Raw genomic sequence first — 26,788 nt, 5'->3', positions numbered from 1 at the left:
ATGCTGTAGAGCTTGGATATGCGCTGTAAATGCAATTATAATTATAATAATAATTATTATTATCATTACAAGCCCATGGCGATGTGTACATAAAGCAGGATATAACATGATGTACATTGAAATTCATGTAAATGTTACAGAAGTAAATAGGAAAAAACCCATTGTAATTGAAAAAAGTTTTCAGAAAGGTGGGACCTAACATTCAGAATAAAATTGAGAACAGATCAAAGACCAAGTTTACTTTTAGTTTTAGCAAGAGTTTTATGGTACCTGTACTTGCAATACAAGTAGGTCGTGTTATTTTTTTTATAGTACAGGGTTTTACGGCGCTCGCAACTGCATAAGGTCATATGAGCGCCAAGGGATAGATGTCAACAGAGAAGTCTTAACAGGGAATCAGACTTAGACTGCTCATCTCTCTAGTTTCAACAGCACAAAGTCTGCTTCGACTATCAAGGCACCCCAAAATAGCAGGTCACAAGAGAGTGACAAACATACAAAAGAAGTAGAGGAAAATGACAATAGTAAGGATCAGGAAAGAAAAAGCAGCAGTTCCCTGTTGCAGATCAGGCACAGTTATGAGCGTGACATGAATCAGCCCATTTACAACTCTACTATGCTTGAACGAGATATGTCCCCCTTTTGGGAATGGCCTAAAGACACTACAGTCAGTGGCATTGCCCCGGGGGGTATTAGTGCTGAAGGTTTAAGTCGTAATTTGTAACATACAAAGAAAAGCAGAAGAGATAATGATGATCGATTTTGTATAAGAAATAGAAACAAACCACACTAGACCACACGCCAACCACCCATTCATCAAAGACCAAGACATCCAGCAGACACATGAAAGAGGATCAGGACCTCATCACCAGCAATTCTGTTTTTATTTTTAATATAATACATGTTACTTTACTGTTAGTGTTTCATGCCCCCATTGACACAATTTAGATCATTTATGAGGTGGGTTTCCAACTCTACCTGTCTAGGTCAACCCCAGATTAGAAGGATGCAGAATCCCAGACGAAAGACAGAGACACTCAATAAACATTCTCCCCACTCGGGAAATGAACTCAGGTTTTTTGTGTGATACAGTGGAGAGCCTAACCACTAATTAACTAAAACACAGGCACCGGTCAAGCAAACCAATGAAATTCTCATTTGCAGTATTGAGAAAGTTCCTATGAAACCCACAAAACTGGAGTTCTTCCCCACTTCAAAGGAACATGATAAGGCAGAACAACATGCGACACTGGATCTCACACATGATAAGGCACTGGTCAGGCTCAATTGTATCCTGATGCACCTCTGAATTGAGAGGGCAAAGATTAGCCCAATGCATTATTTAGGTACTGGAGCCACCACTATAACATTGATAAGAAATAAAATAAATAGACTGTGCAATTGCTTCTTAGCACCAAAACAAAATTATAAGAGGTCTTGGCTTACAATACAAGTTACATGAAATTCTAATGCTCCAATGATAAGCTGAAGAACAATCGCAAGAAGAATTTGAAACTTCTATCATTTTGCCACATGCATGTGTGTGGTGTTCTAAGTAAAAATTTAGACTATTTCTGTGAAAATTGCAACTACAATAGGCAGTTTTATGTTGTGCAGCGATACAACCGCAACGAAATGACAAGGCTCAGAAAACATCCTCTGCAAGTAAAACCCTCAAGAAAGTTATCTTGCCAACACAATTTCATGCAAAGGAAGAACCCTGGGTTTCCTTTCTAAGTATAAAATTTACAAGCTGAAATATGAGTGTTTAAAATTTGGCGTACTGCTACTGAGGAAGTGGTGACCTTTTGGCAATGGCTCATAAGACAAAAGGTGTCAATACCTCATCCACTTTCTCAGTAGATATTCTGACATCCCTCCCACAGTTCAAAATATTAAAATATAGCTTGTCACGCTAAATATTTAATTCCATCTTCTGCCTATTTTTAGACATACACACACACACACACACATTCACACAAACTAACAGAGTATGTTGAGTCACACTTTGTGTCTCCTTGACCTAATGAAAGCCATCCCGTGATTTCTCATATGAGTCTTCAGGGTGGCCTCAGAGTCAAACACTTTATAGCACACATTGCATTCTAAGGGATTCTTTTCAACAACTTGTCTGGTCTTACGTTTAGCAGCTGAACTCTCATTGTCATTAATGCTGACACAAGGCAGCGGATAGACTTGAACTGGCTGTGTGTCCATTTCTTCTTCCTCCTCCTCTTCTGACTCAATTAAACCCTTTTCCTTCAAATATTCGTCTATTTCCTTAATCTTGTGCACAGCAAAAAGGTGTTTGTTCATGGCAGAGGCCACAGTGAAACAGAGACCACACTCTGGGCACTGGGGCTCCTGCTTGGCATTGTGGCTGGAAATGTGCTTAGAGAACTCTTCACTGTCACTACAGGAGAAGGCACATTTGCCACACAGAAAATCCCCTTGGGCTTCAATGCGTAGACGTTTTGGAGGCGGGGCATCAGTTGTTTTGTCTGAATTGGAAGAAGACGCTACCAGCTCTTTGCCACTTGTCACATTTTGCTCTACCTGTTTAATCAGTTTATTAATGGCCGCAGCGCCAGTCAATCTGTGTTTGACTGCAATGTGCTTGACCACCACTTGCCTTTTCTTGAACATTTTCATTTTACCACGTTTCTTGCATGCCATACAGTAATAAACAATTCTCGTCCCGTCATGCATTCTGCTTACATGTTCGTCATGGTCTGTTTTATTCACGAACGTCATGCCACACAGTAAGCACGGAAATAACACAACCTGAGCAGGAGGGGGATCTTCCATACTCTCACAGTTGTTGCCATCACCTTCAGCAACATCCGTTTCAACGGCATCCCCCATCGCTATATCATTATTGTCATCTCCTTCACTAGTTTGACCTTCACCCTGGGAGACTGTGGTACTTTCACAACCAGGGTCAACAACTTCACCTATCCCATTAACAAACGTATAACCACAAAATGTATTTCCATGGTCAAGAGCCTCTTTCATAGTTTTAAAATCCCTGCGTTGGCATTTAGAACAGATCTTCACACCCTTCTCTTGATGCTTTTGAATGTGAGCAGAGAGAGCTGCATTAGTCACTAGCCTCTTACAAATAACACATCGGGTAACATCCAGGCTAATGTGCTTGCCAATCAGTGCATGACGTGTCAAGTGAGAGGAGAAATTCTCTGCACCTCGTATTACAATCTTGCACGCATGGCACTGGTGAGGCTCCACATCTACCTCAGAATCTTGGTTTACTCTCTTGGGAGCAATCTTTCTCTTTCTCCCTCCTGCAATCGCTTTGCTCAGCCCTTGCGTATCAGAAAATGCCACACGCAACTGAAACCTATTTTCTGGCTGGGCAGCCTGATGCTTTCTTAACACAACGTTAGTGTTAGTAACTGTCCGAGCATTATTTGTTGTCGAGTTTGGAGTTGTAGCACTGAAGGGATTTTTCTTTCTAGCCAGCATCGATTTTATCTCTGACACCAATTCAGTCATCTTGGTCGCCACAATGTCATCACTTAACGTGTCTAGCAGATCGACACAGAGATTGAGTTTGACTGGGAGAGTTCGCTTACATTTTTTCAACACAATATGATCCACAAGGTTCTGGCGGTTTGAGAACAAACTGAAACATAGTGTGCACCTCTTGGCCTTATGAGTGTGGTCAGAGTCAGCATGTTTCTTTAGCTCTTCTTTACTAACAAAACACTGTTGACAGATAAAACATTTCCAACGAGAGTATTGAGGCCCTGTCGCCCGCCAGACTTTGTAATGCTGACTCAAATGCTGACCCACTTCTAAGTAAGTCTTGCATGCAACGTTGCAGAAGGAACAAAACAGGACAGGTTGAGTTTCGTATAAAGCTATTTTGTGAATACTCTGACAGTGACTGACAAGTTTTGGAAAGTCATTCAAAAAGGCAATGGCACAATAGGAGCACCTGTACAAGGTCTGCATGTGCTTGGTCAAGAAATGATACTTTATGGAGATCTCATCAAAGAAGACTGCGTTACACTTGCACGTAATGGTCGTAACCCTGTTAAAGTGTGAGCACTTATCCAAATGGTCAAACACTGGTCTGCATGTCTTTTCATTATCACACAAAGCTTTCAGATCATCAACACCACACTCAGGACAACTGAAATCTAAGACGGACGAGAGGGTAAGAGTGTGTATTTTTGTGTGAGCTTTTAAGGCACAAGGTGTTGGCAGCTTCATCTGACACAATGCACATGGCAAAGCCTTTTGTAGAGGGTTCTGGATAAGGTGGTCCTGCAGTGACGCCAGATCGGGAAAGTTCTCATTACAGCCACGACAGACTTTTTCTGTCTCTTCCAATGATAACATTTTCATTAACACTGGATCTGAGTCTTCAATCATACTTGCAGAATAACAATTTTGTGGCTTCACTTTCAGATGGGTAATCTCATTATGGACTCTTTGAATTGGTGTGGCACTCTCAGCATTTATATGCATCCAAAACCGGCACTTGTTATAGAAATACAACATTTTCTGACAGTATATACAAAAATATTCCATCAAGAAAATATTCCTGTGCAAATGATACTCTAGACCAACTTTAGAGTAAAATTTGTCTTTACACACAGAGCAAACAAAATTACGAGAGTCACCTTCCTCCGCTGGAGCTGGGGAGACTTTGAGGATATCAGAGTTTAAAACATCGGCACGCTCCACTCCAAAATTATTCAAAGTCCTGGTCACCACTTTGTTCAGTAGGCTGCGGGGTGTCTCGTTCACTAGTGATTCAGTGGAAGTTGAGGTTGCACTGTGGGTATTAGTGGCACCAATGAGGGGAGCGCTGCTGACAGAGACGCTTGTCGCTGTGCTGGCCATTACGGGAGGAAGAGCTGACTTATTTAACAATACTGAAGATGTCAAAGATGGGCTCTTTTGAGGAATCAGAACAGCAAGGTTTTTCACCTGGACACTGCGAGGATCCTGCAGAAAAATGCAAGAGAACTGAGACGTGGTGGTAGCAGCAGAAGCCAGAAGATTAGACGTGTGGGGAAACTTTTTACTGGTTGATCTATCTGTGCTCACTTTCATAACTGAAGTCAACCCAGAACTCTGCTGTACAGGTCTAAGGACATTACGAAATGTCGTGGATGAAGTTTTCTGAGTGCTTGACACTTGGGCTGATGTTGTCTTTGTAACTGACAATGATGGCACCGGTATCATCTGCACAAGCGTTGAGGTAGTCGGTGGTGTTGGGGTGGGAACCCCACTCAACGTCATTGCAGAGGACACAGGCTGTGACCCTTTCACACAAGCATCATTAACAGTTTTCTGAGCTAAAGTCAGCAATGAGGTCAAACTTTTCTGTTGTGAAAATGGCATGAGTACCCCATCATTTGAATCAGAAGTCTTCGGGAGGATTTCCGGGAACACATGGGGATTTCCCTTCATTTGTGCAGCCATTAACCGCACCTTGTTGCTCACTACCACCATAGCATTGGCCGAGGTGCCCGTGCCTATATTCAAAGCAGTGCTTTCTTCTGCAGCTGGGACCCTGCTCAGACTGCTCTCAACCTGTCCTAGGTCACAGTTCCCTCTCACACTCACAATGACAGGCTGAAATTCCTCTGGATCTGTGGAACTGACGAGAGGCTGGTCCACAGTTTGAGGCACCGAGTTTGCCACAGGGGATATGTAGGGCACTGTTGACAGACAAAATCTACTTATAGTTGATGACACGGAATTATCTGAGCTCCCACTGTCATGTGATGATGTTATCTGACCTTTGACCCCAGTGTCATGTGATGATGTTATCTGACCTTTGACCCCAGTGTCATGAGATGATGTTGTCTGATCCTTGACCCCAGTGTCATGTGCTGATACTGTCTGATCCTTGACCCCAGTGTCATGTGATGATGTGGTCTGATCCTTGACCCCAGTGTCATGTGATGTGACCTGACCTCTGACCCCAGTGTCATGTGATGATGTGGTCTGATCCTTGACCCCTGTGTCATGTGATGATGTGGTCTGACCTAAAACCTGATCAACTACCCTTGACCTCAAGGAGGAAACAGAGTCACCTTGGACCAAGGAGTTGGGGGACACTGGTTCTCTGAGTTGATTTAATGATCCAGGGGTCTGGTCAGAGACACTTGGATTCCCCGACGACAAGAAGTGACCAAAGACCTCAGGTGACGTTGATGATGGGAGTTGATCACTATTGTCAGAATAGTTGACCTCTTGATGCTGCAACTGTCCATGTCCGGCTGGTATCTGTTGTGTATCTGAGGACCTAGTTGTACCTGTGGTAGGTGACAAACTAACAGTAACAGTTCTCATGCTAGGCACTGCACTAACATCGGCAGGTGCTTCTGACAGAGACACAGACTGTCCAGCCACATTGCTGCCGGCAGGAAATGACTTGGGAAGAGAGCTCCCATCTACTGACAACTTTTCCATAGTCTGCTCAGATTCATCTACCTGACACTGAGTAGTGGGCCTCAAAATCTTATTTCTATATCCTATATCTGAACTAGTGCATTCATTATCTTCCAGAGGGCGAGCATTATCTTCACACCTAGACGTCAAATCAATGTGCAATACATCATCATCTGCTTCATCTGCTTCATCATCTTCTCCAGGCTCAATGTCCTCTACCATCAGATCCCCATCCTTTGAAGGCAGAGTCTCCATAGGTTTAGAAGAGACCTGAACTAATGAATTTTTTTCAGAAGCATCAGATTGATAAGTTTCTCTGTCTTTAGTAATAATACTAAGCTCAATGTCTTTCTGAGATGGGATAACGGAAGCTTCATGAGAGTAACTGTTTTCAGATTCTCTTTTTGATGCTGTATCTGAGGAATTATTGCTCAAACTCAGATCAACGTTCCCGTCACTAGATACAAGCTCTTTCAGACTTTCTGCAACAGCTGTGACAGGACCCACTGCTGTCACATGCACAGACAGAGGTCCATCATGATCATCACATTTCTCTTTACTTGAATTCTGTACTTTGGAGAGATCTGACACCTGGCTGGATAATACACTATGTACATCTGGAATGTTTCCAGCAACAGATATGGAGTTGTAAGAGTCGCCTTCAGATCGGGAAATAACAGGATCTCCTTCAGCCAAGTCGCTGGAAGTTTTGTGAGCTTCAGTTGCTTCATGTTGCCTCAACTCTCCATCACCAAAAAGGGCATTTTGCTGGAGGTCTATGACCAACGGCTCAGAGTCAGAGCCAGAGGTATCTTTGCCAGTCTTTATCAATTCTGGTTCTCCATCTGTACAAGCGTCAAGATCAGTGGTCTCTGGGTCAACCAGAAGATTCTGCACTTCTCCATTGTCTGCTGACCCTGATGATAATGCACTCATGTTGTTAAACAATTTTCTCCTTTTAGAACATAAGACCAACAGTACATTTGTCTCTGAGATGAGATGAAGACACGGCCCTGCCTCGATCAGCCACTAAATTGCAGTTCACGAAGTTGAGAGATTCATTTCAGTAGCTCCTCACCTTTTCAGAACTGCAAAAGAAAAAAAAGAAGAAAAACTATCATAGAAGCTGTTTACATATAGACACGCATGCATGTTATTTTCTAAGGCAGGCCAATTAGGTACCGCACAACAAAACCCACATATAAAAAAAAATAAAGCGCGGCAGTGATTCTCACAGAAAACATTTAGGCTATAGACAGACAGACTTTCCTATAAAATACATCAGAAAACAGTGTGCAACAGTGAGAACAGTGTGCAACAGAGCAACTAGATAAAAAATTCATTCATATGGCCACAATTGTGCCTAAATAATCACTTCCAAAATGGCATCACATTCATACACTCAATTTAGAAGCGCACCAAAAGCAAAACTTGCATGAATAGAACTACTACACTTGGATGATATCGGTACAACAGTCTCCAATTCATATCCCACCAGTCAAGAATCACCAAAATACATGTTGTCTGGGGAATTAATCTTAGCTGGATTACTGAGAACAGCCCCTGATCTAACAAGAATAAGTTAAGACATCTTAAAATAATTTCCCCTTTGACTCTGCCTCCTCTTCCATCTCAAATAAATTCTCTCACAGACTAAGAGATACAAGACTGTGATCAAGACACAAGTCAGTACGATTGAAGGCTAGACTGGTGCTGCATGCAAGTTTCAGATCTTCACATTACCTAAAGCCATCTACATACACACAGTTAAGACAGTATCAGCGGATCTAGCAGTGAAGAAGATATGAGCTTAAACTGCAGAGAAAGGGCATCCCTGATCCCATGAACACCCAACAACATAATTCTATGATGGCACATATACTGGCCTGTGAAATCAGTTACCAGTATAGCCATCTCCAGACATTACAATTTATTTTCTTCTAATTTTTCATGTGTAAAAAAATCAGAAATTTCAAACTTGAATACAGTCAAACTCCATTATAAAATAATATAAAATAAAACGTCCCCACCCCCCCCTTTCCACGATCAAACCCCAAGTAAACGCCACCCTCCCTCTTTTGCACACCCACCCACCAACTGTACAGTTCCCTTATTATATCTATACAAATTTGTGCCTACCCACCCATCTCACTACAGCCGATGAACTTGCCACCACAGATACACACTTTACATGATGAACGGCACCCACAGACCCATTTGGTGGCAGCTTGAATCTTTCTCCCTCCTCCCATATAGCCACCATATTGGAGATTTCAGGCAGTATGTGTAGATATTCAGCTTTTTAAAAAATCTAAAAGTCAACCCTCAGGCCAGTTTAGATGGGCTAGGAGACAGTGTGGATGCAATTTAACAGAAACCAACCAAAACGACTGAATATGAAGGGAATGCGCTTAAGCCTGACTCAATTGAAACTACAAGTTGATAAAGGACTATTTGCATTGCATTGTCAACAAAATCCAAATGCCATTGCACCAACATACATCAGTACACTAGAAGGTGACACACAACAGTCATAGTGCGATCACAAAGCCCTGCAAGGAATAAACACATTGTTGTGGATATCACTTGATAAAAGATTCATAATGTAATATATTGTTCTTCACCTGATTGATAAAACAAAAAAGTTACCACAGAGAGAGTAAAGTAAAGGTGAGATGTGCAGCAGTTTGGTCAAATCAAGCGCTTGTCAAAATTGTAAAATCAAAGAAACTGGCGTTTTTCTTGCCGTTGGGTAATTTTTTTCTAATTTTCTTTTTTCGGCTCAACACCTTTTATGTCCATTTAAAAACCTATTTCTGGGTGGGTTTTACGAAAGACACTAATTAAAGGCACAATAACTGTTAATTTTCAGTTTCCAAGGACTCTCAGGCTACGGGAATTACCAAAATTTGGCAGCCATTTTCTCATAAATTTTCTAAAACCAGGTGACTCACCTCTTTCAATTGCAATCTCAACTTCTATTCCACATAGATTGATACTTTTTCATCAAAAGCAAGGCAAATGAAGAGGCAGATGATATCAAAAACCCCATCTACTGTAAAAAATTGACGAGTGACCAATTCCACAACGTCGTGCTACATAGTTTTAAAAGGTTGATGGGTAACATTTTGTATTTCAACCCGTCCCTTTCTTTTTGCGGGGCTTCTTTCTTTCAATTCAAAACAGCGAAAGTGAAGGTGAAAGTTCAGACCTGGGCTCGTAAAATTTAGTAAGATTTATATTGCCATCAACGAACTTCAAGTGAGTTGCTGAGGACTTCGTAACTGCATCCTGATTTGTCCTGTCCTAGTGCCGTACCTGACATCTGTTTTGACACACACAAAATCCACGGTGGGACAGGACAGTCCTGTCCTAGACAAGAATGTCGTAGTGCAGTAATAGCCTTATTCATCTCTCTCTTTCTCTCAAGCTCCCCCCCCCCCCTACTTATGGTAAGCAAAGTAAGTACCTGCAGTCAAAGTAGTCAGCAAGGAATAGAGGCAACTTATTATCTCTCCTTCCTGATACAAGGTCAGTAATTAATTGTGCTTCACCGAGCAGTTTTTCAATTTCACAGGGAAAAGAATTAGCTAGATTTAGAGGTCGCATATCTTTTTTTAGACCCGGTTTATAAATATATAGATCTAAGTTAGTAACTATTTGTAAGGAAAAAATTTCTTCGTTCAGAATAAATATCACTCAATGCAAATCTGCAAAAGTAGTTTTTTACGAAGTGCATGATCTATTGGAAGCAGCTGCCACATCTAAACTATGACTTTGACGAACAGGGTTTATCATCATAATCCCTGTATTGTAGTATATTTGGCGAGGCATGACGTTACAAACGCCGTACATCACAGCTTAACAGAGCTTGCTTCCTAGGATTCGTGTTTAAGAAAAAATGATGAAAGGTGTACGTACGTAGGTCACAAAGGAGTTAAACTCATGGATTTAATGTAATTTTAAGTCCTTTACAAGCTCATAAAAAAAAACAAAAAACAATTCAATAAAAAACCTGAATCTATCTAAATCAAAGGACTGGCTGCATACATACTATCAGTGACGGGGCGCCATTGGCGTAAGCGCTCCACCTAACCCTGGCCTTCAGCCCCCCCTCTTTCTAATTGTTCCAAACCAGTCAGTGCTCTAGATCTACATCTACATTAGGCCTACTGCATCCTTGCAATCCGTCACCCGCTGGCAGCACCAGTGAAGAGACAGACAGCGAGGAGGGTTTATGCTCGTCGCACCACTTGCGGTAGTGTCTGCTTGGAGCAAGCAAAATCTTTGCACCAAAGTTATTTTTCTCACTGTAGAGCAATCAAGGCATCGTTCTTCCCGCACAAAAGAAGAAAGGTGCATGAAACTGCTCTTCGCAGCACCAATTTGGGGCAAGCTAAAAATTCGATCCAAAGTTTCCACTAGCCTATCTAGATCTACTACTACTACACTAGTAGAGTCTACGGTAACTCAATGAAGAATGGGTATCGAAACTGTTGTCTCCCTCTATTACTATTACAAGTGTAGCAAGTCCTGGTGCTACACGAAGTAAAATAATTAGAAATCTATCTTCCCAGATTGTGAGCATAGTGACTTAGTATTGTTTCACTTTATCGCAGCTTTTATGCGGTGTATCATCTAGAAACAGTTGTATATCGATAGATGTAGATTACGGGATATCCTGCAGGGATACCACTCAACTTTTTTTTAAATAGCTGAAAATTTGCGCGCCACGGTCTCACTCCATTATTTGAACTTAAGGCGAAGTCTTCATTTTTTCCGTTATTTGAACATTTGGCGCAAGTTGCTGTGTGTGTGGGGGTTTTTTTCTCCCAAATTATAGATTCTATCTTGATCTCAATAACGACCAATAGCGGATCAAGATCAAAATACCGGAAATACCGGAAAATAAAAGCGGAAAAGTGGCATCCCTGAGATTCTAATTTTGACTTTCTCTAGAAATCTTAATAGTAGCCAAGCCTATTGCCCATTTTCTCACTTTCCATATGCACCACCTTGTCTGCAACCCACGCGACACCACTGTATACCATACTGAAAGGACAAATTCAATCAATTCCAAAATTTAGATAAATCTAGCTTTTTATCGTACTCAATTTGTGTATTTCATTTTAAAGTCTCTTTTGGAAAGTTTTGAAAAAATTGACCATGTAATTTTTAGAATATTTGACAATTTAGAATCTAGATCTAAATCTAGATATATGATCAGTACTGAACAAATTTTAAAAGAGAACATATTAGGCAATATAACGTATTTCAGTTTAAAAGCAAACATTTTGAAACTCCGGTCTAATACTCATTAGCTGGCCTTGTTTGTCAACCACAACATCAAAGCTCTACATGCACAATGGTGTTTATGTGGCCTATATTCATAGTCGCAACTATTCATAATCGCCAAAAAAAAATTTTCACCTTCACTGTACCCTTGTGCGTACTGTAGACTGTACAGAACTGGAAAACAAAGACAACATTAAAAATTACATTTTTATCATATATTTACAAAAATACATCTTTTTAAGTGGCATCGCACACATCATAAAATAGCCTAATATAACCGTATTATTTAACCGCAACGCCTCATCACAAGAACACATTTCCAGAGGAACAAATTATATCAATTGTTTGGGGTTTTTTAAAGCAGCATTTGAATGCCACTTCTGAATCTGAATAGGAAATGGATTTAATAAGGGGGCCCAGACTTCAGGGGTGCAAGATCCAACTCTACAGCAGCTGGGATCTATTCTACTCCCTGCATTGTAAGTTCATAACAATATCAGCATTATTTGCTACTTACTGAAGTGGTTTGCTTTAGAGTAGCAATTTCTTTCATGAAATGAGTTCTTGAGATTGAGATTATATTGTGAAAGGCTTTCCTCATGGAGAACCACAAGGGTCTACTTTCTGTTTCTTACCCACAATGCATAGCAGCAACAGCTCGCCATTGGCCTTTGCGAGTCAAGTTGAAGGAGATTCATACATCTTCAAGACAAAAAGCTTGAAACTAAAACAGTGTGATAGATCTGTTACCACAAATATTTGTCAACAATATCTTCACCCTACATCTTTTCTCGCAAAAGCTTGCCTTTGCAACACCAGACCATTTGCTAGGCAAGGCTAACTTCATTGGACTTTGGTTCCCGAGACTCTCCAAGCGCAGTAACTGTTCTTACTAAAAATTGCTATAACATTTTAGCAGTGGCGTCCCTTAGCCTAGATCTAGACTAGAAGAATCTTGCTAGGCCTAGGCTTTGTTGGCCATCCAGTCCGCAACGCTCACTCAACGCTTAAATTTTGAACGAGGAAGTGTGGTGGGTGCCGTGCGTGTGTCGTTGTAGACTTCTTCATGCATCACTTTATTGTTTTTCATTTTTAATGTTATCTTTTGATATGAAGAATCCTGATGACACGCTTGTTGGTGGTTTATTTTGTGAAATTTCAATGTTGAAATTCAAAGGTGGTTCTGAAGCCCACCAATCATTCCTCGAGTGAGACAAGTGTCGGGAGACAAGTTCTGATTCTTTCACTTGAATTTCAGACTCAAAGACCGTGGTTTCATGAGGGTTTTTTTTTAATGCAGTATGAATTGTCAGATCTTGATGATCTAGACCTAGATATATAGATTTAGATCTAGATTCTAATCTAGATCTAGATTTAGATATAGATATAGATCTAGATTCTAATCTAGATCTAGAATCTAGATCTAGATTCTATAGATCTATAATCTAGATATCTAGGCCTACCGTGGCGTGGGGAAGTTCGGGCGCTTTTTACTTTCGGATAGCCTATCTGGTCTAGGATCTAGATTCTAGATCTAGATATTAGATCTCTAGATCTATATACTATCTAGAATAGATCTAAGTCTAGATTCTAGATTAGTTCCCACCCCGCAATTGTTTTTCGCGGGTTTTGGCCCCAAGAGTAGGGGGTTTCAGGGGGGGCTTGCCCCCCTGACCTAATAAAAATAAGGGGGGGGGGGGTTCAGGGGGCATGCCCCCTGAATTTTACCATAGTTTGATGTTTTGCAATTGTTAGCTTTGATATCTTAGCTCGCCGCAGATCAAACATGTATATAGATTTAGATCTCGATGTAGATCTAGGCTCAAATAAGGGTGGGAACTACCGAAAAAGCACTGGAGTTCCGCAGAGGGCCAGCACTTACCGTGACAAGGTCCACTGAGCAAACTGCAAGAGTTGGTGCACTAAAGGCCACCTCTATTTTTCGGACTCGAGTCCGAACAGATTTGAAAAGGCTCCGTTTGAAAATGGGTTTTATCTGGGCCCTATTCGGACTCGGGTCAGAAAAAAATGTTTGATTTTTTCGGACTATGCTTCTAAGTGAGTTATAATTGTCATTGAAGATTAAGTCGGTTGAGGCTCTAGAAGAGCCTGTCGACTCTCTATAGATCTAGAATCTATCTCATCTGGTAATGAATGAATGACTATAGATTTAGATGCATTGTGTGCAAGCTAGACTAATCAGTTTTCGCAAGTGGAGTTGTAGATCGTCGTGAGATCTTTCCAGTTTTCTGTCTCTTGAATGTGTCCACGTTTGGGGCTGACACTACTGACTCGGGGAGATTGTTCCAAATAGTTTTTGCCCGATTTTCAAAAAAGTTTCCCCTCTCACACACAATCTGCTTCTTTGCTTCTGGAGCTTCTCTGGGTTGCCACGGAGTTGTGTGGTTGTTGCCTAAAAGCTGGTCTTTCGGTGATGTTAGTGTAGCCTTTGATGTAGGCCTACTTATATTATGTTTCAATCATCATCATCACGTACTACGATGTTCCAGGGATGGAAGTTTTAATTTCTTCAGTCTTTAGTCTTTCAGAATAAAGGCTTTTCTTTAAAGTGACTCAGCATTTTGGTAGCCCGCCTTTGAACTTGCTCGATTTCACTAGTCCTTTTTCAAAGGGTTGCCAAACACAGTGTGCATACTCTAATAAAGTAAATTCTTGTACAAAGAGCAAAACAAACATCTCAGAAAGGTAGTCGAATGATCGCCTTTAGTAAGTCCAACAATATGCTTCGCTTTTGATGTTATCTGGGCTACGTGCTCCTTGAATGTTAGTTTTTATCATCGACTACAACTCCTGAGTCTTTCTCTCTCTTTGTTGCATTCAGTTTGTGTCTTGAGGTGCTACCATCCACTGCTTGGTCCATAAAGTATTCATTATCATTTTCTTTGCCAACTTTTAGGACACAACACTGCGTGTGGAAACAAAGTAACCATCGTTGAGACCATTCTTGGAGGGTATCAAATCATCCTGTAAATCTTGCGGCCCATTCAGTGTCACTTCTAACGTATGCAGCTTTGTGTCATCAGCGAATATTTTAGCTGTTGTTTTAAGTCCTCTGGGAAGATCGTTTTATGTAAATTACAAACTGATCCTTGCGGGATTCTACTTGAAACTTCAGCTTCCTCTGACCGTGATCCATTTATAATAACCCGTTGTTTTCTGCTGGTCAAAAAGTCCTTCACCCACTTGAGTACCTTCCCTTTAACACCGCATGCTGAGAGCTGTAAAGTCGCCTATAGGGAACGGAATCAAAGGCTTTCTGATAGTCCATATAAATATAAATGACATCCACTGACCTTCCTTCATCCATAACACTCGTCCAGTCATCTAAAGCCTCCACAATAGTTGTGTTTTACATGAACGTCCAGTGACGAATCCTTGTTGGTGATTAGAAATCAAATGTTGTTTACAATATGGTCCATGATGTGCCGTCTTACGAGCTTTTCCCTAACCTTGCAGATGACACATGTTAGGCTCACAGGTCGATAATTGTTTACTGCCGTCTTGTTACTTTTCTTGAATATAATTAGTGAAACAAATGCCGTTTTCCATTCCACTGGTAGTACTCCATCATTTAGTGTCCTCCTAAAGGGAATTCCTAGAGGTAGTGCAAAAATGTCAGCTGCCTGGGATAATATTAAACTCTGGGAGGGATGCCATCTGGTCCTGTTGCTTTGTTGACATTAAGACTAATCATAAGTTCTTTTACTGTCACAGTTTCAATATTGAAGTCTTGAAGTTCTGTGTTGTAGTCATCTTATTCTTCAAAGTCTGGGAGTGGTCCTGGGTCCTCATTCGTAAAAATACTCTGAAAGAATTTATTTAGCAGTTCTGCTTTCTCTGTATCTGACTTTGTTTTTGTCCAATCATCTTTGTTTAGGTCAATGTGAGTGTAAGGAGAGCTAGCTATAATCTGTCGTCTGGGGATTTTACGTAAAGCCAGAATTAGAACTAGATCTAGATCTCGGACTGGGTAAATGTGTCAAAAGTCAGAAGACGGCACTCTCATTGCCCAATAGCAATGCCTACGTACATGGTAACCGATAACTCTGGATCTACATACACGGTAACCGGCACCAGGCACCACTACGACCATTCAACAGCATCATCATTACTTACACCACCATTTGTCTTTCCACATGTTTAATTTCATTTTGTTTTGTTTTATAGGCTAGTTTTTCTGTAATTTTTTTTTTTTTAATCACATTCCACAAAATCGACAGCTGTGACCTCTTCCCAACACCTCTTCCCCCAGCAAGGCGGGAGTGCGTAATTGCTATGCACGGTCTCATTGGTCGACATATTTGACTTTGCACCCGGCACGACTAGATCAACTCAACTTGGTTGTTCTGTTACTAGATCTAGGCCTAATGATGCAGGGAAGGGCAGTTTAGACAGATCTAGATCTAGCAACCAAATTAAAGCTCACGTCTCCATTTTTATCATTATTTATAACGAAAAATTAGTCGGAGTCACATGAAGTCTGAAGTGACGTCAACGTCATGCCGGACACGATTCAGAGTCAAAATATAATTTTCGTTAAATCAGACTCCAGTCAGAATAGTCACTTCGCTTAAATTTATACATAAAAGCTACACTTGCAATTTGGTATATTTTGATAGCAAGGCGAGCTACCTTTTTAGAGCAAAGCACATTTGACAGCTCCAGTCGAGAAGAAATTCGAGTTGTGTGGGACCAACACTAGATTTTCGTCGGTTTAGCCAGCTTTGGTTGGGAGAGGTTGATCAAAGAAAAATATCAGAGGTGTATTTGATATATAAGAACCGGGGAATTCAAATTCAACGAAACTTGACCTTCAATTTTTTAAATTGAATCTGAGTGTTTGTTTTAAATAGCAATTCACAGGAGGATTTTTTGTAGTTTATTATAGGCATGGAGTAAGTAATGTATAATATATGTTTGACTTCGTCAATCAAATTAAAAAGAGCTGTATAACACGGGAAGCTCGAATTTGTCGGGGCAGGCCTCGGTAGTTGGAGGGATCCGTTGTTCGAGGGATATCTTACAAAGATAAAGAAGAAGAAAAAAACGGTACCCCAAGCACAGTTCAGCGAAAGCGTGATTTTGAAACTTCTGTGTTCGACCTATCTGTGTTATACTGTAGTTTGGTTTCAAATGAGAGGCATATTTTCATTTCTTTGAGGCCATTCTGAAGAAATACTGGAAAATTCTGGGAAAACACTGAACTCTGCCAAGCCTAAAATGTTAAAGTAATTCGAATGCACACCTGTGTCATAAATCATCTATTTCGTATTGTTTGCGGAACAAGTTGTGTTTCTGTCTGTGTATAGCCTAGCATATATTTGGCAACGTTTGATTCCACTTACCAGTGCGCAATGTAGATCTATGCCAAGACTAGCTTTTTATTATTTTAATCTACATTCTTTTACTTGCCCTCCCGTCTCACACTTAGAGCCTACGAGTTATCCATTTTCTACTATGTATTGTGGAACACAATTATTATTAATTAATATTTACTTCATTTCTGTCGCAAAATAGTAGTTTTTAAAAATATTTGATGGTTTTTAATTGAAGTTGGCCACACTTCACTAAGCCTAATTGTGTAGTAATTTCCATGCTTTGAACCAATTCGGGGGGGGGGGGGGGGCTTAAGAAAAAAAAACCTCTGAGGGGTTACAGGGGGGGTGCCTCCGCCCCCTGTTTTAACCCATGATTTGATGTTTTGCAGTTAGGTTTGGCATTTCCTTGAAAATAATTGATTTGCGACAGTTTTAATGGCTGCATGTGTGATCCGCAGCAAAAAATACAGCAGTTTGACCCCCAGAGCAATGTATCTGTGTGCGGGAGTAAAAGTGAAAATTTACCTCCGCTGAATTCTTTTAGTTTCCCTCCCATCTAACACTTAACCAGTTGTCCATTTTCTACTATGATGCGCGGAACACTTTATATCAACTTCATTTCCGTCGCAAATGAATAGTTTTTGAAACATTTGATGTTTTTTTTTATCAAGCTACGTCACACTAAGACTAACTGCATTTGCACACTGCAGACCAATCGGGGGGGGTTAGTCAGGCAACCCCCTGAAGTAAAAAAAGTCTGCGGGATTACCGGGGTGCATGCCCCCCCTGTTTTAACCCACAAATTTTTTTATTTTGCAGTTTGATGTGAAATTTTCTTGAAAATAATCGATTTGAGATTGTTTTAGCAGGGTTTTTTTTATCTGCAGCAAACAATACTGCAGTTTGACCTCCAAAGCAATGCATCTGTGTGATTGAGTGTGATTGTTTTTCCAAACGAAACGTTGCCAATTGAATTCATTTGATTGAATTGGGACCAGACAGAGAGTTTTTCTTAATGGATGGGGCAAAAAAATTTGGCACCATATTAATTAATATTAAAATATAATAAAGTGAATTCGGCCGAGGCCTTGAAATTAAGACTCACTCAAACTCAAGTTGTGTAAAAGTCAATTCGATTGAATCCAGTTGGTGGTCAACTGGGTGTTTTAGATTTGAACTTGGATTCTGTGGAACCATTGTGATTTTTAAAGATTATGGGGAGATGTTACTTTGCGCCCCCAATTTGTAGTACGATTTGAAAGAAGGAGCAGACCACACCAAAGCACTCACCAATGGCCCACATCCATTTATATATATATGTTACAAGATTTTACATATATGTGGGTCTCACATATTGATGCGTCAATCCTCAAGTCGTGTTTACGAAGAAATTTTTACTGTTGGTTCAAGTTTGTGTTCTAGAGGTAACTTGTTCTTAGATGTATGATAAGTGATACTTCCTACTTATCACTAGTTGCTTTTCCCCCTCTTTTTTTTATTTTTTTATATGACTGCAAGATTACCTATGAAATTGTGAGTAACAGATCAAGTAGTGAAACATAATTATTACATTAATTGATCACTTGTAAACTACAATCTATCATGAGCAAGTATAGACCACCTTTTTTTTTGGTTCTTTTTCAGGTCAAGCATAAAGTGTGGAGGTTCGACACGGAGAGAAATGCTTTTTGCTATCCCATTTAGTATTGTTTCTTTCTCATAAGAGTGGCTAGTGTGCTTAGCAAAAAGAATCCATCTTTCTCTCAGAAATGCCCAACAGTGCGTATTAGTCCTGGCTTATCTTTCACTTTCAGTGGACAGTTATTAAGAAAAACATCTCTATGGCTAGGTGTTTTTTGAGCATTGGAGCCATCTTACTGGTATCAGCACTGCCCAGTCAGTCTGATGATGCGTCAAACAATCCTCGTGGCCACCTTCAAAAGCTAGGTGCTCATAAAGACCCTCAGGGCATCACTATGAATGGAAAGTTCTCGGACCCCACTGTTTTTTACGTCCATTTTGTGAGACCAGGGAAACCAATTTTAATGAGAGGGGTCCTCACAGATGTTGATCACCCCGGACTGACTCAATGGACGGATGAATATTTTAAGTAAGTGCGCATCTCCATTGAATATTGTTAAAGATGGGTGTTATGTGTCTTAAAAGCTACCTGTGACATGAGTGCTCCCTGACAGTTAACCTCTCATCAATTTTCAGTTATTTTCATTTAGAAGGAGTATTTTGTGTTGTTGTAATCAAGTCTTGTGTGATGTGTAATGGTGGTAGGGCCTACTTTTTACACATCTCCTGTGCTTATTGTTTGTGTCTTTTTCTCCATGATGCCTTTTTTCCAGCAGTTGACCAAAAACTCTCAGTGTTTGGCTCTTGCAGTATAATTTTCATCTGATTAGTTTTTGCTTGAATTTTGTAAGATCTCCATAGGTCTACTAACTGAAGCTGGAAAGCAAAAAAGTTCAGGCAGTTTTTACAGAGCTTAGTAGTATTTCTCTTTCATTGATTGAGGTTATCACTGAAGAGTTTAAGAGATGAAAATAGATTGTTTATAAGTGTCTAAAATTATCTGAGCTAAACATTTTCTCGCTTTGTAAGTTTATAATTTTTAAATGATCATGTAAATTCATATATCAGTGTCTTGAAACTGACCGCTGCGGTTGATTTTCTCTGTCTATGTTTGCATTTCTGTTTTCTTTATATATATTTCCAGAAATCTTTATGGAGATAAAGTTGTCAAAGTTGAGACCAGCAAAAAAGAAAGAAGGGGTAAAGGTCCAACATGGCTACCCTTTCAGCAGTTCTTGTCTCGTTATCTCTCAGAAGATTTGTACATGGTGCATTCTTTGGACAGAGTGATGGAAGGTTTGTTTCTCCCCTAAGTTTTTTTTTTGGTGAAGCTAAGCATTTAGGTGACTTTTAATATATTAATAATTATTGTCAACAGTCCATGGGATCATGAGCTTTTGCTCTTTGGTCTTGTGCCATAAAATAGTTTGCACAATATTTGGAGTAGATCTAAGGACTTGAATATGGGATACCAATTATGTTTAACTAACTTGTCACCTGTTAGTAAAAGAAGCACATGTCCCCCACCCCAAACAACTCAAAATGATTGTTTGTGCTTAGTTGGATGATAAATTCTTGAAACAAAAAAAACTTTCCAAAACGGTTTGAATTTGTTTGCATTTGTTGTCATGTTAACTGGTGACGTTAACTGGTGAAATGGCCCCTTGTATCTTTTCCCGACCACAATTTTGGGGTGCTGTGATCTTGAAAAAAAAATCCCCAATGAAGCAAATTACGAATTACTTGCTGTATATCTCACTGACTGTTGAAATACCTCTTGTGGGTGGTTGGCAGGTGATCTGGTGTTGTTTGCTTCTTCTTTCCTTTCAAACACCTTATCTTCGTTATCTCTGCTTTTTCTTTTTTGCGTTTGTTACTCTCTCTCACACTTCTAATCTTCAGCACGTATATTTTATAACCTAATTCCTAATTGTGTTGCTAGTGCCATAAAAGTCTTATTAAAACAGAAGTGCCTCTTGTGCCTTCCTTTCTCAGATCTGGCCCTTGTCCCTCCCTCTCTTCAGTGCGGTGGTATCCACAAACTGTTCCAAGAGGCAGTCCTGTGGATGGGCAGCGGAGCAACCCGATCAGTGCTTCACTATGACGACCTGGACAACTTTCTGTGTCTGCTGGACGGCCACAAACGCTTTGTCCTTATTGACAAGGTTTGTTTTCTTTAAGATCTGAGCTTGTACTTTTTTAAAATTTCATTATAATATTTTGACAGGTGCCTGAATTTACCACAATGCAACACATATTATGCTGTCTTCTTTATCATGTGTTCAACCATTCCATGAAAATTTTAAAAGTTTTATTACCCTTACAATAGATAAGTGAGAGGAAAACTGATCATGATTGTGTTCCTGAAATTGTGATAAGTACCCAGAAGATAACCATGATATGTATCGCGGAATTTAATTTATGCCAAAGATTTTTGTTATTAGATATTCCTAGAGATGGTATGTCAAGGTAAATACTACACATCAAAGCTTAGTTATTCATTGTTGGAGGTTTTTTTCCGCCTTCGAAAAGGATACAATTGAATGCTGGTTGGTTTTCTTTTGCTTTCTTTTTTTTCGTTAACGGATGTGTGTGATGGTGTCGGGAGCTTGGGGGGTGCAACGGATACGACTGACTACAGCTGTGATGAGAATACTGCTGTAACACGACTTGGTATCACTACGGTGTTGACCAAGAGATGTTGACGTTGATAAAATCTTCTCTCTGAGCTGTTCTTTTACTCAATGAGCATTCTCTGTTCTATTTAAAAACAGACGATGTGAGAAGTTAGTGAAAATATACAATGTACATGTAAAGAAATGGTGGGGTTTTGTGTTGTTTTTTTCTCAAACGAACTTCCTAGTAATCCCTCTCCTATACTATATCTTCCAAATAAATAGTCCAGAAGACATATTCGTGGACAGGTTTCTACAGTGCAAAATGTAGCTTCCTTATGGGGTCACGAGTCCCTGTCTGCCTTTGCATCTCATCCGAAATGGTTTGGACTGAAATCATTTTCTGGATAGCATTGATTATGATTGTCAAATTCTCGAATACTTTGAATATGGTTTATTCTATAGCAGTGACATATATTATAGGAATCACAAGACAATGGTCATAGACGTTCATAAAGAAACATTTAAGATGTGACAGGTCCTGTAGCTGATAGGTGGTCTCGATGAATTTTTGAAGTAAGGGGAAAGGATTTGTTTGCGCTATTTCTTCTTGTCTGTACTGTAGGATGTCCAGATAGTCGACATGCAGGATGTTTTGCCACTGCATGAACTGTAGGTTTGCAGTACCTGAGAGTAAGTGTCAGAGAAATATGTTTTTCTGATTTCATTTTTCTTATTTGTTCCTTTGTGATGTTCCAGAATCTTATCATGCACCTATATTTTTTACATTCGGTAATTAACTCTTTCGGGACATAGTTTTTTTTTGGTCTAGACATACTTAACCTGTGGCTCGATTTGGCTATGCAGGTGATGTACAAAATAACTTCATAGAAGCATAACCATCACTCCAAACGTAACATATGATATATATCAAATTGAAGGAAATTGAATGAGGAATACATGCCAATATGAAACAAGGATTAATTTTGAACATACGTATATATTAGAATGGTTATAAATGGCGATGGTGATGAGAATAATAAATTTTGACAGAAAAAATTACATTCACCAAAGATGTGAAAGCAAATCAGCATAGCTATCTTATCATATATACAGGCTTAGAGCATAATCCATAAATTTCTGAATGCACAGCTTTTTATTTGAAAGCAATATTCCAATTTTTGTTTGAGTTATGACATTTTTACTGAGTCCGGTTTCATCGGTTTGTTGATGCAAGACCGCAAGAACTAATACACTCGTTTTTCCTCAAACCCACGCTTTGACAAAGTGAAACTAGATGTTTTCGTTTCCTAAATCCTTTCAGAGTTTTTCAATAGCAATAAAGAGTAATTATAAATAACGGATCGTGTTAAAATGAAATAATACTAAGGCACCCTATCACAGCCGATATATCGGCGATAATCGGCGATACGTCCGCAAGGGGTGTGGACTCGCGCCGATATATCGGCAATATGTCCAGAAAGAGTTACGGTATGGTTGAGAAAGCTATTCTTATTGTGGTGGAACTGGTTTTCTTGTTGATATGAAATGTTTTTATCTTGTGTGAATGAAGTATTATGCTCATTGATCAAGTCATCAATGTAAAGCGCTCAGAGCTTATTCTATGGGATAGAACACTATATAAATGCAATGTATTATTATTATTATTGTTATATATATCTGCTACTCTGTAAATATTGACCAATAGGCTAGTGTTTTGGCAAATAAACGCCACTCTCGAATGACATGGTCTTTTGTTTTGTCTATAGGTTTACAAAGAGGATGTTGAGTCTCATGGCTTCAACCAGGATGGTGGCTACAGCACTGTGGACGTGGACAGTGTAGACATGAAATTGTTTCCAAACTTCCAGAACATTCCATGGCATGAGGTGTCACTGAACAAAGGAGACTGTGTCTTTATCCCGAGGGGGTGAGATTTTTTTCTTCCTTCTCAACAAAAGTCAGATTTTTTTGGTATCTTCAGTTCTGGGATCTTGTCAAAGCTGGTATTCCCTTACAATTGGTACTTTAAAGGGGTCTTCATAAGTCAATAAGATTTTTCTAGTTTAATTTTTAGTAGGCTCCACTTTTAACGCTTTTCAAGGGTGTTTGTTTGTTTTAGTAGAGGTTTTACAGCGCTCGCAACTGCATAAGGTCATATGAGCGCCAGAAGATTAGAGGTGTTACAAGAGAGTAACAAACATAAAAAAGAAGAAGGGGAGATGAGAAAGATAAATGTTTCATAAGAAAGAAGAAGCAAACCACACCAGAGCACCCGCCAACCACCTTCTCAAGGGTGTTTAAATTTAGTGACTCAACAGTTGTTGGTATTATAAGCAGTATGTATCTATGTTTTGCCAGTAATGATTTAGATTTTTGTTGAGAGGCAGGGAGTGTGCCTGGATCAGGGTGATGTTAGCCTGTTGTAACCTGAGCTCTAATGGTGTCACTTTCTAACTGTCCCCTCCACCTTCCCCCAGGTGGTACCATCAGGTGACCTCCAGTAACTGGAGACATGTCGCAGTCAACATCTGGTTCTCCCATCCCTACTGGTTCAATACGACGGACTGTCCTGAGAAGAAGAGCCCCTTCAAATTGTTGGAACCAATTTCCACTTTTGGTTTTGCCTCGCCAAATGAAGTGTACAGGTTTGTTCTATGACATTGGTGAATGTGTGTGTGTGTGTGTGTGTGTGTGTGTGTGTCTATCACTGCATGTGTTCCCTCTTGAGCCTTGTGCATGTGACATAAAAAGTAAAGAAACGTTTGTGAAAAGATTATGTTATTTCTAAGAAATGCGAAATGCTACACATGGCTGTCATTTTTACAGCACTTTTGTCTAATTTCCATAAACACATTGGGTTAACACATAATATGTTCATGCAAACAGGTTAGTTTCTCAGGTTATAGAAACATTTGAGTGAAGTTATCAAATTATGAGTTTACAGACTTTGTTTGCATCAGTCACATTTTGCAGTAGCTGTTTGTAAAGTAAAAAGCATAAGAATATTTGTAGACAGTTGAGCATGGATAATTCAAACACGAAGGGGACTTACAAATGTGTTTGATACATCGATGACTGGGTCAACGGATATTGAAACTATTAAGAGATATCAGTGAGGAGCAAAAATTATGAGCTAACTGGAATTTTGAGTTTTTGTATGTTTGTTATCTGCGCCCAATTGAATTCTGGTGAGTTGGCTGGGGAGATGGAGTATCTTTCTTCTCTCTGTTTCCTCTTTTTATATTTTAAGATATGTGTTTCGGACAATATTTATAAGAATGCACCTCTGGATTCTTTTTTTTTTTAAACCTTGCTGTTCTCCACCACAGGACCAAACTGCTGGACATTTTACATGACAAGGGCTTGATGGCAAAGCCAGTCTTCATGTCAGCTCTGGACACCATTACCGAGGAACGAAAGGAAAAGGTACAATGAAACATCTAGTGTCGACCATGCGCGGTAGAAAACAGAGAGGTGGGATGGAGAGTAGAGGGACAGAGAAGGTTTTTGGGGTGAGAGAGATAGAGAAAGAGCAAGAAAAAAAGAGTGAAAGCAGACCTGTTGGACTTGAGGAGGGGGGAAAGGAATCTGGTACTCTTAAGTTGATGTTTGAGAGTGAGTGATGATTAGTTTGTATGAATGACAAGTCTAGTGCTGTAATTTGAGTTCTGTTTTCTATGAATACTAAACCAAAAGCTTTTTGGGGTTTTGTTTTCAAATGGGTCCATACATTTTTTTAAAGTTATGGCTCTGTACTTTTCAGATATTGTTGGTATTTTGGAGAAAATTCCTATATAGAGAAATAAAGAAGAGGAAACGAACCAAAATATTGAACACTACCATATTTTTAGATTTATAGAGGGAATGAGCTGAAAATTGGATGTGTTTTTGGGGGGAAACTAAATTGTAAAATGAAAGAATTAAAAGTTTTACTACAATAAATGAAGGTTTTGTCTTAATATACATTGATCCAGATATCATTTATCTTTGTGTGTTATGCATCACAGATCATTGTAGTAAGCTTGTGCTTCTGTGAGGACTTTTGCTGTTCACATCTTAACTTTTTGATGCTTTTGGAGGAGGGGGGGGGGGGCTCTGGGAGTGGGGTTTTTTTTGTTGTTGTTTTTTTTTACTTCTTATCAGGGATACAGGCAGCTGCTGCTGCTTCTTGTTCTTCTTCTTCTTCCTCTTCTTCTTCTTCTTCTTCTTCTTCTTCTTCTTCTTTTTCCTTTTCTTCCTCCTTCTTCTCTTCCTCCCCCTCCTCCTCCTCCTCCTCTTTTTTCTTCTTCTTAGAGAGAGAGAGAGAGTTTAGTTAATATTTTCTCTTCTTAAGTGCTTCATGCACCAGGCAGACTTGGAGTATATGATTTGCCTGACAATAACTGTCAATTGACATTGTTTTCCTCATTGCAAATGGTAGCCATTAATTACCACAGTTAACCGTAACATGGCCACAATGTTAGTACCATGAGCACCCTTTGTTTTGTTAATTGTTTCTCACACTTGCAACCTTCCATGTTAAGTAAGGATTATTCTTTTGATAAATAGTAGGCTGTATTTATAGATAGAGGGTGAAATTTCTTGTAATAAAATTTACGTTACAATTTATTCTGTATTGTTTTTCCCCAGTTCTTTGCTGCTATCGACAAGTACAAAGATACGGCACTTTCATGGAGTGAACTGTATGGTTTTGATATTGACAGAGCGATCTTAAAGTTTCCAGACATCTTTGGTCTCCCGGGCAATCCTGTTGGGGATGAAAGTGAGGAAGTTATTCTGTATACAGAGATTGAGGAGATAGCCGATGCAGAATCAATGGATGAAGAAGGTGAAAGTGAAGGAGTGGAAGAAGAAGTGCCAGATGCCCCGGTAGAACGTTCTAGTCCAACACGTAATGACTTGCATGAGAGTATAGATGAACCAGACAGTTTTACGAATGAAGATTCTGTGTTTGACGAAGGAGCTCCTTCGAAACCTCTTCCAGATGACCCAGTGCTACATCTCAAGAGTACTGATGAGGACAGCAGTGTGGTCAATGACATAAATGATAATGATATTGAAGATGGTGATGACGATGTGATCAGTGATGATGCGGCAAGGCTCCAGTCTGAGCAGATGAGAGCGGAGAACGTGGAAAATTCCGAATATACTCAGACTTCAAAACGAGATGAATTGTGAAAATGTTGATGTATGATCATGTCTGTTGCAAGTATGTTATACAGGGTGTCCCATACTCAATGACGGCCCCAAAAAAACTGATTAGAATAAAAACCGCTTTGAGCAAAGTCTTTCGGTAGAAACATAAAGTATAAAGGAACCATCCGGACAGACAGTTACACAATTTATCACTTGGAAAAAGAACCTGCATTACAAAAGCTATACAAAAGAAGCTTCTCATGGCCCCCTTTATGTGCAATTCATATCCGTGTTCGGACTGAAAAATGTGCAGCATTCTTACACTGCTGCAGTGTGGTAGCTCTTACAAGGTCAACATTTCAATTTTTTAGTTCCTCTCATTCATAT

The 26,788-nt window shown here is 39.7% G+C and overlaps 2 protein-coding genes across 3 annotated transcripts; one reads left to right on the top strand and one right to left on the bottom strand.

Moving 5' to 3' along the window:
- Window positions 1–607: 607 nt before the first annotated feature.
- On the bottom strand, window positions 608–12,357 carry LOC101845813 (zinc finger protein 532). 2 transcript variants are annotated; one of them, XM_005111641.3, is made up of 3 exons: window positions 12,245–12,357; window positions 11,863–11,901; window positions 608–7,520 (listed from the first exon to the last, which is right to left on the bottom strand). In XM_005111641.3, exon 3 carries the CDS (start codon window positions 7,366–7,368, stop codon window positions 2,002–2,004), a length of 5,367 nt encoding a protein of 1,788 aa, XP_005111698.1. In that variant the 5' UTR covers window positions 7,369–7,520; window positions 11,863–11,901; window positions 12,245–12,357; the 3' UTR covers window positions 608–2,001. The 2 variants fall into 2 exon arrangements, with proteins under 2 accessions (XP_005111698.1, XP_005111700.1); XM_005111643.3 differs by lacking the exon at window positions 11,863–11,901.
- A 60-nt stretch (window positions 12,358–12,417) lies between these two features.
- On the top strand, window positions 12,418–26,526 carry LOC101845590. The gene is made up of 8 exons (XM_013089971.2): window positions 12,418–12,758; window positions 18,711–19,176; window positions 19,792–19,943; window positions 20,643–20,812; window positions 23,032–23,192; window positions 23,743–23,910; window positions 24,595–24,691; window positions 25,895–26,526. Exons 2-8 carry the CDS (start codon window positions 18,908–18,910, stop codon window positions 26,441–26,443), a joined length of 1,566 nt encoding a protein of 521 aa, XP_012945425.1. The 5' UTR covers window positions 12,418–12,758; window positions 18,711–18,907; the 3' UTR covers window positions 26,444–26,526.
- Window positions 26,527–26,788: the final 262 nt, after the last annotated feature.

The sequence above is a fragment of the Aplysia californica genome, unplaced genomic scaffold (genome assembly GCF_000002075.1).
Source record: "Aplysia californica isolate F4 #8 unplaced genomic scaffold, AplCal3.0 scaffold01094, whole genome shotgun sequence".
NCBI classification, from domain to species: Eukaryota; Metazoa; Mollusca; class Gastropoda; order Aplysiida; family Aplysiidae; genus Aplysia; species Aplysia californica.
This window is presented reverse-complemented; position numbering and strand designations above follow the sequence as displayed.